The sequence below is a fragment of the Talpa occidentalis genome, unplaced genomic scaffold (genome assembly GCF_014898055.3).
Source record: "Talpa occidentalis isolate TD23 unplaced genomic scaffold, MPIMG_talOcc4v2.1 talOcc4.9, whole genome shotgun sequence".
Lineage (NCBI taxonomy): Eukaryota > Metazoa > Chordata > Mammalia > Eulipotyphla > Talpidae > Talpa > Talpa occidentalis.
The window spans coordinates 26889962-26902177 of NW_023605305.1; the positions used below are offsets into that span (position 1 = coordinate 26889962).

Consider the following 12216-nt stretch of genomic DNA (forward strand, 5'->3'; position numbering starts at 1 on the left):
GAGACCAGGGTGAATTCCCAAAGCTGTAAATGTGAACCTGTTTGTTCGCACTTCCTCCTGGAGCACACACTGTCACCAAAAGCTGTGTTTGCTTTGCTTTGTGTAAAAAGGCTCGGTGGGCCTGAGTGGGATGTAGCAGAGCTGATTGGGATGCAGCTAGACTCCTGCTCACCAACATGATCTGCTCTGACTTCCCAGCTTACGGGCTTTTGTGGGTCAAGTTGTATTCTTGAGGGAGAGGGTGGGGAGTTGGGTTGGGGGGAAAAGTAGAAGGCTGGCTGAAGGTCTTCTTGATTTACCATTCTCCTGCCTTCATCTTTAAAATTTATGGGCTGAAAGTATCATGAAAGATTTCTACAGTATGTATGGATAGAATATCATGAGCCTCTGTGTGTGTTGTCATATCTATATTAGTAACACATGGCTCTTGCTTTATTTTCTCTTTGACCACAGTGCTAACACCTAGTCTATGTTCAGGTCCGTCCACTTTTGCAGTAGTGCCTTTTTCTGTTTGGGTTGTTTTCTTGTCTTTTTATGTCTGTTTTCTCTGAATGTCAGGACTGTTTCAATAGATTCCTTTTACGGGTGACTGTCCTGTTCACTGCAGGAGCAGGCCAGTGTGTTGATTCCACTGTTTTTCCTCCTTGCTCCCTCTGGTTGCTGCTGTCTTGCCTCCCATGACAGCTCCCATTTGAGGGCTTTGCAGCTTGGAAACCGTGTTCCCTTCTACTCCTAGTTGCTGCATCTGAGCCCTTCTGTTTTCACAAAGCCTCATGCCTCTCCTTTACCCTGCCAGCTCACACTGACCTGCACCACCCTTACTTGCAGGTACAGAGGCAGCCAGCAATTACAAGGAGTTACTAAATACTGAATATATTATGTGCAATTGGGTAGACTGTATACTACCACCGAGTTAATCTTGCAGAGTCAAGTTTTTTGAAGATACCCATCTTTCTTTCTCCCAAATGAGAGCATATTAAGAAAAGATACAGGAGTTAGGCCTGTGGAGCTCAAAATGTTGCTTTGTTACCAGTTAAAAGTGACTGGAGGAAAATGACTTTTTTTTTAAAAAGATTTTTTTATTTATGCATATAAGAGCTGGGGTACAGGCCAGAGATGTGGGGAGGGGATTGGTGAGAGGACTCACCAGAGACAGAGTGGAGAACAGAACAGGCAGACTGACTGAAATACACTGCTGAGGGGAGCAGCGGGCAAGACAGGAGTGGACTGCTGTGCCATGTGGGTTGCTCCCTAGCCTGCTGGGGATAGAACTCGTGCTGCAGAGGCTGTAGATTGCTTCATAGTGTGGTGCTTAACCCCTTGCGCCATCAGGGAGACCTGGAAAATGACTTTTAAAGTGCCCTCTGTGTTCCTGGGAATAGGCTGAGACCATGTGGGCCCCTGTGAGGGGCAGAGTTTTCCCCAATTAGCCTTCCATGTGGTGTGGACGCAGAGCACAATGTTCCCTCTGTGAAAGGCAGAAACTGGCTGAGTGCACCTCACTAACATCCAGGAGATGAGGCATTGGGGGAAGGTCCAGGAATCATGTGAGGTGGAAATATGCAGAGAATGAGGCTATTCTTTAACATTGTTTTCTGCTGGAAACCATTGAGTATCTTTCTGGCTCTTCCTATCTCTCACCCCCATAGGGCTGTCACCTGTAATGTGGGAGTACCTTCTGCACTTCATCACCAGCCATCCCTCCCCACCACCTGCAATGCTGATGTCTATTGGCTTATTTATTTAACTTTTTAAAATTGTATTTTTATTGATGTAACAGTGTTCTACAACATCTATATAATTTGGGGGTATGCGTTCAAGCTCTTGAGGTATGTGTTGCACCAGCACGTCTACCATCAAAGCACCCATAATCCTCCATCACAGTCCATTGAACCCCCTGCCCCCATGCTTCCTTCTTCCCACCTTCCACCCTCCCCTCTGGTAGCTTCAGTTCTAGAGTCAGATTTTTAGGGTTGGTTTGGGTTTAGTTTTTCTGTTCCTTTGTTTTGTTTCTCTCTATTACACATATAGGGGAACATCTGGTATTTGTTTTTCTCCTTTTGACTTGTTTTGTGCAGCATAAACCCCTCTAGTTCCATCCATGTTGTTGCAAATGGCAGGATTTCATGTTGGGTTTTTTTAAATAGCTCAGTAATTCTACATTGTATATACATACCATATCTTAATAATCTACTCATCTGTTGTTGGGCACTTAGGTCATTTCCATAGCTTGGCTATTGTAAGTAGTCTGCAATGACCATATATCCCTTCAAATTAGTGTTTTGCACCCTTTTTTGTTAAGTAGTTCTTTTTTTTTACTTAAGATTTATTTATTTATTTATGCATACAAGAGCTGGGGTACAGGCCAGAGATGCAGGGTGGGGTGAGAGGATTCACCAGAGACAAAGTGGGGAACAGAACAGGCAGACGGACTGAAATACACTGCTGAGGGGAGGAGCGGGCGATACAGGAGAGGTCTGCTTTGCCATGTGGGTTTCTCTCTGGCTGGCCAGGGATCGAGCTTATGCTGCAGAGGCTATGGATTGCTTCTATAAGAGCTGGGGTGTAAACCAGAGGTGAGGGGGCTAAGAGGATTCTCCAAAGACAGTAGGGAGCAGAACAGGTGGATTGACTGAAATACACTGCTGAGGGGAGCAGCGGAGAGACAGGAGAGAAGTCTGCTGGGCCATGTGGTTCAACTCCCTGGCCAGGGATACAACTCATGGTGCAGTGGCTGCTGATAGCTTCATAGTGCTGAGACTTAACCCCCTGTGCCATCAGGGAGGGCCTGTTTTGCCTCTTTTGGATGACTACCTAGGAGTGGAATTGCTGGGTCATAAGGTAGATCTGTTTATTTAAAATTTTGGGAAACCTCCATACTGTTTTTGATACGGACTGGACCACACACTGGCATCTTGGAACACTTCAGATTGACTAAATATATCTTGACTGTTTTTCCTCCTTGCTTTGTTTATGGCATTGCTGCTCTGGGCTGGGTCTATGTCTTCAAAGAGCTTTTAGCCAAGACGGGTAGACAGATGTGAGCAAATAATTTTAGTGCTTAGTGGTAAGTGTTGTAGCACAAGTGGTATAGAGTTAGCAGCTCAGCCTGGGGCTGGGGTGAGGCATTAGGGAGATCGCAGAGAAGGAAGCATTTTCTTCATCTGGCCTGAGGTTAACAGGAGTGTGCCAGGTAGACAGAATGAAATTAGAGTGGGAATCTTGGAATGTGTTCTCAGGGGTGCTGGTGCTTGTGCCAAGGTAGAAACTCCTGGGGGGTCTGCATGGACTTGAATGTCTCAGCATATGGATCTGGGGAGGTGTTAGAAGAGCGTTTATGGAGTTGGATCAAGGAGGCCTGCCTGCTCGGTGGAGCAGTCTGATTTTAAAGGTGCAGGGAGCCTTGGAAGCTTGCCCATGTGTATTTGGAGATAGACGATTTCCATAATCCGTTTTTAAAAATGCAAACAGAGATGCAGATGGGATGATTCAGTGAGCCCGCAACTGCTCATCACCTAGATCTAAGTTGGAGACATCTTGTCACACTTGCTTCCTCTGTCCTTTTTTATTTGCTGAAATATTTTAAGGCAAATCCCAGGCATCATGCTGTTTCTGATGTGCTTCAGTGTGTATCTCAAAAATGGGTCTTTTCTTAGATAATTGCTAAGCATTATTTATCTAACAAAATTTCAGAAATGCTGTAGTGTCTTCTAATACCCAGCTCATAATCAAATTTACAGTTGTCTAAACAAGATTTATTTTATGTAGGTTTGTTTGAATCAGGACTTAATCTAGTTTCACACTTTATAGTTGTTTATTAAATGTATCTTAAGGGCAGTGCCCACCTCTATTTTTTTTTTTAAAGATTTATTTATTTATTTATACAAGCACTGGGTATAGTCAGAAGCGCGGGAGGGTGAGAGAATTCACCGAGCCAGAGCGGGGAGCAGAGCAGGCAGAAAGACCGAAGTACACTGCTGAGGGGAGCAGCGGGCGGCAGGAGAGGTCTGCGCGCCATGCGGGACCCTCCTCTGGTGGCCAGGGAGCAGCTGGGGATCGAACCGGCGCTGCAGAGGCTGCGGGCAGCTTTGCAACCCAGCGCTTAACCGCTGCGCCCCTGGGAGGCCCTCTGTTTTATCCTCACCATAAATTTACTCAAGAAATTTTTTTTTTTTAAGATTTATTTTTATTTATGCATACAAGGCTGTATCTTAACCCCTTGCACCACCAGGGAGGCCCTATTTTTAAAAAAATCTTAAAAAAAAAATAGAAACAGCAGATATTTACCTTGAAGGTGGAATTAAGATTTTCATTTCCTACACTTATTTTTAAGTGATTTTAATATTTTTTATAATTTATTATTTTTTTAAAGATCTATTTATTGATGCATACAAGTACTGGGGTACAGACCAGAGGTGCAGGAGGTGAGAGGATTCACCAGAGACAGAGTGGAGAGCAGAACAGGCAGATTGACTGAAATATACTGCTAAGGGGAGCAGTGGGTGAGTCAGGAGAGGTCCGGGCATTGAACTTGTGCTGCAGTGACTGGTGTCAGCTTCAAAGTGCTGTGCTTAATCCCTTGTGCTAACAGGGAGTCCCCCTATAATTTGTTATTTTTGTAATCAAATACCTTCACTTAAGGACAGAAAGAAAAGAAAGTTTGTAAAAAATCAATTAGGATCCTGTTCCTTTATTTTATTTTATTTTAAAGATTTATTTATTTATTTATACAAGCACTGGGTACAGTCAGAAGCGCGGGAGGGTGAGAGAATTCACCAGAGCCAGAGCGGGGAGCAGAGCAGGCAGAAGGATCAAAGTACACTGCTGAGAGGCAGCAGCGGGCGGCAGGAGAGGTCTCACACCATGTGGGACCCACCTCCGGTGGCCAGGGAGCAGCCAGGGATCGAACTGGCGTTACAGAGGCTGCGGGCAGCTTTGCAACCCAGCGCTCAACCGCTGCGCCACTGGGGAGGTCTTGTTCCTTTATTTTTTTAAAGATTTATTTATTTGTGCATACAAGAACTGGGGTATAGGCCAGAGGTGTGGGGGATGAGAGGATTCACCACAGGCGGAGTAGGGAATAGAATAGGCAGATTGACTGAAATACACTGCTGAGGGGAGCAGTGGGAGAGTCAGGAGAGGTCTGCTGGGATTGAACTTGTGCTGCAGAGGCTGCGGATAGCTTCATAGGTTTCCTTAACCCCTTGTGCCACCAGGGAGGCCCAGGAAGCTTGTTCCTTTAGTCTGAAAGAGTGAGCTGTGTGTATGCTCTGTCGAAGGTTGAAGCATAAGACTGTGGTACTGGCTATGGGGTGAGAGAGGGCAGAGGGGGGTTGGCTCAGGATTCTGGCTTGAGTTACCAGACAGATGGGGGCACTTGGTGGAGGACAGGGACAAGAATAGTGAAGGGTATATGAGTGATTCGGGAGATGAGTTCAGTCGGGTTGTGGTCATGGGATCTGCTTGTGAGGTAGGCTGTGGAGATGTGTGTACACTTACCTGTGAGATCTGGAGGAATCTCCGGTTTGGGAGTCACCAAGAGGGTCCTGGTGGGCATGGGACAGCCACACTTGTGGAGCATGAAGAATAATTTCACGGTGTGGATGGAGGTAGAGGGCCTAGGGAGGAGGAGGTTGAGATGGGCAGCCAGAGGTTTTGGGGAGCTAGGAGAGAGCAGTGTATCCAGAGCCAGAGGAGAAGGATGGAGGACGGAGAGAGATAGGCCGAACATGCCCATATTGAAGGGCACTGAGCGCAGGGACCCTGACTCTGACACAGGTGGGGGAGTGACCAGATCCTGGAGGGGAGAGTGTCTCCAGCACAGGTGCAGACAGAGGAATAGATGACTGCAGAACATTCTCCACATAAAGCCTACCACTTGGCCCACATCATCTTACACTGACCAGTGTTTGTGTGTTGTCCAGCCATGGCAGGCTGCAGATGGTGTTAAGGTGGGAGGAGACAGGGCTTTATCTTTGTGGATCTGTCCTGGAATTTGGTACCTGCATCTGCTACCTGGAGCCCAGCCCTTTTTAGAAATTACTGCTGCCAGAGCCTTTCATTGCTTCCTGTCTGCTTCCTTGTATAGTCTTTGTACCTTTTTTATGACACTTTTTATTGGTTCTCAGTTGTCATAGGCTGGTGAGGAACATCAACTTCTAGGAGCCATCCCCATGCAGGTCACTTTTTTTTTTTTTTTAATATTTTGTAGAAGAGCTGGGGTACAGGCCAGAGGTGTGGGGGATGAGAGTATTTACCAGAGACAGTGGGGAGCAGAACTGGGTCTACTGAAATATACTGCTGAGGAGAGTAGTTTGAATTGGAGTTTGAATCCAGCCCTTTGAAGAAATGGAAAGGTTGGAGCACAGCGCAGGGAGAAGCAGCTCTATGGGGAAGGGTGTGGCTCCCCTGGAGCAGGAGAGCTCTTTAGCCAGATGGTGAAACAATGTGAAAAGATAGTCAAATACTTGAATAGCGCTGAAGGTTTTGGTCAGAGGCAGCCTGGTGGTAGTGGGAATACCATAGACTTGAGACTTGGACACCAAGTCTCCCTTGTCTGGGTCCTGAGCTCTTCGAGGTTGGAGACGCTAGCTCATGGAGGGGAGCCTCTGCACACCAGATTCCCACAGCTGCGTTCTGGGTCTTGACATCTGCTTCTCAGGTACCTGGGACCTGTCCCTACCTCCTGTATTAACTTTGTCGCTGCTTTAGCAAGTCATCACTGACTGGAACTCTTAAAATGACACACATTTATTATCTTTTAGTTCTTCAATTTGAAAGCCTGACATGGGTCTCTCAGTGCCAGAGTCAGAGTGTCCGCAGGGCCTTGGGTCTGCAAGGTGACCTTCTCATGGGCTCCAGGGGACTCTTCCCTTACCCTTCCCAGTTTCTCCGGCCACCACGTTCCTGAGTCTCCTCTTCTTTGGTCTTGAAAGTCGGACCATCCAGCCAAGTCTTTTGATACTCACTCTGCTGCTTCCTGCTTCCACTAAGTACTGTTGGGTTACGTTGTGACTGACTGGATAACCCAGGATAATTGTGCTTTTTTCTTTTTCTTTTTTTTTTTTTTTAATGTACATGCTTTTTTTTTTTTTTTTAAAGATTTATTTATTTATACAAGCACTGGGTACAGTCAGAATCACAGGAGAGTGAGAGAATTCACCAGAGCCAGAGCGGGGAGCAGAGCAGGCAGAAGGACCGAAGTACACTGCTGAGGGGAGCAGCGGGCGGCAGGAGAGGTCTGCGCGCCATGTGGACCCTCCTCCGATGGCCGGGGAGCAGCCGGGGAATGAACCGGCGCTGCAGAGGCTGCGGGCAGCTTCCCAACCCAGCGCTCAACCGCTGCACCACCGGGGAGGCCCCTTTTTCCTTTTTTTAAGATGTATTTATTTATTCATACAAGAGCTGAGGTACAGGCCAGAGATGCAGTGGGTGAGAGGATTCACCAGAGACAGAGTGGGGAACAGAACAGGTGGATTGACTGAAATACACTGTTGAGGGGAGCAGTGGGCAAGCCAAGAGAGGTCTGCTGTGCCATGTGGGCAGTTCCCTGGCTTGGGGATTGAACTCGTGCTGCAGTGACTGCAGATAGCTTTATAGGTTGCACCTTAACCCCTTGCGCCACCAGGGAGGCCCCAAAAGACCCTTTCTATAGGTGCATTCTTACTCGTTAAAGAAGTATAAAGCTGAAGTAGGCTGTTATGGTTGGAATGGAGCTGAGGCCTGGGGTTCTGTCTGTTCACTGTAATGGGAGGTTTTGAGAGGGCCTTCTTCTGATGTACTTTTCATAAAAACTGATTTAGACTGTCATTGTAGTTCAGCTCTGTTAAAAGTTTGATCATTTAAGTCTCTGGACATCAGTAGTAAAGGAACGCTCAACTTCCCCCTCCACCTGTTCCTCTACACAGCTGTCAGCATCACTCACTCGGGGAAGCAAGGCCCACGTTCTCTAAGTCCTTTCCTTTCTGCCTTCTTCCTTTCCTAGGCAGGCCCTGGAACTTGGGAGTTTCTGCACATACTTGTTGAATGAATGGACAAATGAACACTGGAACTTAAGTTTGGGAGAGCAAGCTGTATTCTTGTCTGTGTGGGCTGCTCAGAATGTGCTGTTCCTTGACATTCTAAGTGTGGTCCTTAAGTCCTGGGCTTCTGTGCTCTTGCAGACTGAGCCTGTGGGCCTCCTGGTGTTAGGTCTCAAGATGCACTGCAGTGCTACACTTATGCAGCTCTGGGGCCCTGGCTTTTGTCAGAGTTGCAAAGTGGCTCTCTTCCAGGCCTCATTTCCTTGCTTAATGGATTTTGCTAGCCCCATATCTCCTAATGACAGTGTAACTAAGTTTTGACTGTGTTGATTAGAAAGAAACTTTATGTGGTATTACTGATTCAATCCTGTACATCTTAAACCTAATTACATTTGCACTGATGTTATGTAAATGCAGCATTAAATCAACCTTTCCTTTTGCATCTAGGCCAGTTTTAGATATGCTCTCTTGTCTGGCTGGTGTTCTTTTTTTCCTGGCAGGAAGGAAACTTACTGATGAATGCATAGTATCAACTAAAGCTGAGGCCTTGACAGTATGTCAGGGAAAGTTGGCCTATTTTACTTTAATGGGTAGTTATTCCTCACCCCTTCAAGTGTCCTAGCCTTTGAAACTTGGATGCTTCTGGCCTCTGGTCCAAGGAAAGGTCACCTGGGCTTCTCTGGTCTTTGAGACTCAGCCTCAGGACAGTGAGCATAGGGAAGGTGCCTGGCTCTCTTTTAGAGCTGGAGCAGGTTTACTTTTTTTTTTTTTTTTTTTTTTTTTTAGAGGCATGCTTTATTTATTTGTTTGCTGGTTTGTTTGTTTTGTTTATACATGCACTGGGTACAGACAGAAGCGCGGGAGGGTGAGAGAATTCACCAGAGCCAGAGCGGGGAGCAGAGCAGGCAGAAGGACCGAAGTACACTGCTGAGGGGAGCAGCGGGCGGCAGGAGAGGTCTGCGCGCCATGTGGGACCCTCCTCCGGTGGCCGGGGAGCAGCCGGGGATCGAACTGGTGCCGCAGAGGCCGCAGGCAGCTTCGCAACCCAGCGCTCAACCGCTGCGCCACCGGGGAGGCCCTGGAGCAGGTTTACTTTTGGTACCTTTAGTTTGGCTGCTTCTGGGAAGACCAGGACCCACACTTACTAGACACCGGTTTTGTCCTAAAATTTTTTACATAATCTAGTTTAAACTAGTGGGCATTGTATTGCCATTTTGACTTTATATAAGACAGGTGTTTTCCGGGTATTTCCATGTTGTGTTTCATATGTTTTATTTAATTAAAAAGGCTGCATTTGCTCACTTAAAAAAAAAAAAAAAACAGGTGTTTTCTCTGTTTTTATATTTCTTTGTGTCTCTCTGTCCATTCTATCCCTTGGTATTCATTGTAAGACAGACTTCTCCTGTGTCCCCAAGTTGGGGCAGACCAACTTGATTTCTTTCCTTATGGCTTTCCCAGGTTGCAGATGAATACATGTTTTCCCTGGAGGAAAATAAGAAGTCCAAGGGCCGTCGCCAGCCCCTCAGCAAGCTCCCCCGCCACCATCCTCTTGTGTTGCAGGATTGCGTCAGCGATGATGGTAAGTGCCGTCTTCTCTCTGCATGGAAGAAAGCAGCTTGCACATCAGGACTTGCTCTGATAGCATGTAGCCCAGCCCAGGGACGGGGAGGCCTGTGGCTTAGCTGTTTGCCCAGATACTCCATAAATAGGGCAAGGTTTCCCTTGGTATCTAATTTATACTCAGATTTCATTATATGTTTGAATGTCTTAGCATATAGGATAATTGCTTGCAGGTTCTTTGTTCACTCAGGGAGCTATAAGACCGATTTTTTTCAAGATAGCAAAGTATGCCTCTCCCCACCTCAAATGTGTTTTCATTTCAATTTCATTTAGTGAAGTGTGCACATCTCACCGTACAGCTCAGTGGAGTTTCATGTATGGAGACTAAATTTTGATTTTTGCAGTTTTCACTAAACATAGTGAATATTTTTCCTCCTCGTTCACCCAGTATTTGTGAGTGGAATGATTTCTGGCCACTTTTAGGTTTGTGAATGGAACAGATGTCAGTGTGTTAATTTTTCAGTTGTGACTGGGAGGCGGTCTGTTTCTTTCTTGGCTCCTATTTTGGCTGCTCATGTTTTGACCAGGAGACATAAAAAGCTCGGCTTGGGATTTGGCACCCTGGCTCCCAATTGGGCCTGATGGATAGATTTATAGGGCTTGATTGCAATGGTCTACACTGGCCTCACTGTGCTACACTTCCCTTCACGATTTCACGCACAGTGACAGTGGCTTTGTCCCTTTGGATTAAACATGGCTGGGGAGGCAGAGTAGAAAACTGTTGCCACTGAGTTTGAGTTGTCAGAAATAAACAAAAAATGGCCACCTCCTATGCATGTGTTCCATAGCTATCCTGTAACTGCTTCTGTGTAGATTTCAGAGCCTTTTGAAAAGCACTTCTGTCTGGGAGGAAGCATGCAGATTGTTGGAGGCACGTACTTGGGAGAATGCTGCTGACCACACACAGCTGGTTGCAGTGATCCCTGGAGATGCCTGGTGTGGCAGCTTGGCACAGGGCTGGTCACCTTCAGGTACTCCGTGGTGAGGCCTTTCTTTGAGTACACTTGCCAAAGGACATCACAGATGTAACTTCTCATACTGCCTTTACTTGGGCAGGTGGGGAGGGCACATCTGGTTAGAGTGGGCATCCATTTATTTTGATGTTTGCTTTTACTTCTACCAAAGATCACCCTCATTAACCCATAAAAGCCTTAGAATTACGGGGCTTATCTCCTCGATCTTGATTCTCTGGAGCTTGGTTCTCTGCCCTTCTCTCATGCAGGGGGATTGGAAAGTATACCTTTATCATGTCCATTTTTTTTTTTAAAGATTTTTTTTTTTAAGATTTATTTATTCATTTATACATGAACCGGGGTACAGGCCAGATATACGGGAAGGTGAGAGGATTCACCAGAGACAGAGTGGGGAAGGTAACAGGCAGACTGACGAAATACACTCCTGAGGGGAGCAGTGGGCGCGACAGGAGAGGTCTGCCACGCCATGTGGGACCCTCACCGGCCTGCCGGGATCGAACTGGTGCTGCAGAGGCTGCGGACAGCCTCACAGCGCTGTGCTCAACCGCCTACGCCACCAGGGAAGGACCAGATTTTTTAATTTATTTTTATACAAGAGCTGGGGTACAGGCCAGAGGAGCGGGAGGGTTGAGAGGATTCACCAGAGACAGAGCCAAGAGCAGAACAGGCAAATGAGCAAAATACACTGCTAAGGGGAGCAGCAGAGGGACAGGAGAGGTCTGCCACACCATGTGGGAATTGTCCGGGCTGGCCAAGAATCGAACCCACGTTGCAGAGGTTGTGCTCAACCTGGTGGCCACCGGGGAGGCCCTTTTTTAAAAAAAGATTTGTTTATTCATGCATACAATTACTAGGGTACAGGCCAGATGCGCTAAAGGGTGAAAGGATTCACCAGAGACAGAGAGGGGAACAGAACAGCAGACTGACTGAAATACACTGCTGAGGGGAGCAGCGGGTGAGACAGGAGAGGTCTGCTGCCATGTGGGATTCTCGCGGGCCGGCCAGGATTGAACCTGCACTGCAGAGGTTTGGGACAGCTTCACAGTGCTGCGCTCAAACACCTGCGCCACCAGGGAGGCCCACTTCCATATTGTTTTGTGAGCCAAGTTGTTTCCCATTTAGCAGTTTGTCCTCCTGAGAAGACGCTCCCCCAGGGGATTTTTGTCCCCTTGAATTACATGCTCTGTTGTCTAGAATAACTTAAGCTATAAATGCCATCTAGGCCTCCCTGGTGGCACAAGGGGTTAAACACAGCACTGTGAAGCAATCCGCAGCCTCTGCAGCATGAGTTCGATCCCTGCCTGGCCAGGGAGAAACCACATGGCACAGCAGACCTCTCTTGTGTATTTCAGTCAGTCTGCCTGTTCTGTTCCCCACTATGTCTCTGGTGGATCCTCTCACCCCCTGTACCTCTGGCCTATACTCCAGCTCTTGTATGCATAAATAAATGTCTTGGGCCTCCCCTGGTGGTGCAGTGGTTGAGCGCTGGGTTGCGAGGCTGCCCGCAGCCTCTGCAGTGCCAGTTCGATCCCCAGCCACCGGTGAGGGTCCCACAAAAAAAAAAAAAAAAAAAATCAATCAGTCATTTTTTTTTTTTTTTT

The 12216-nt window shown here is 47.1% G+C and overlaps 1 protein-coding gene across 2 annotated transcripts in view; it reads left to right on the top strand.

Moving 5' to 3' along the window:
* KDM4A (lysine demethylase 4A) overlaps window positions 1-12216 on the top strand; it is a 43455-nt gene that overhangs the window by 18857 nt on the left and 12382 nt on the right. For both annotated transcript variants that reach the window (XM_037501283.2, XM_037501284.2), the window contains exon 12: window positions 9480-9600. In XM_037501283.2, coding sequence (XP_037357180.1) covers window positions 9480-9600 — 121 coding nt within the window. The remainder of the gene's footprint in view (window positions 1-9479; window positions 9601-12216) is intronic.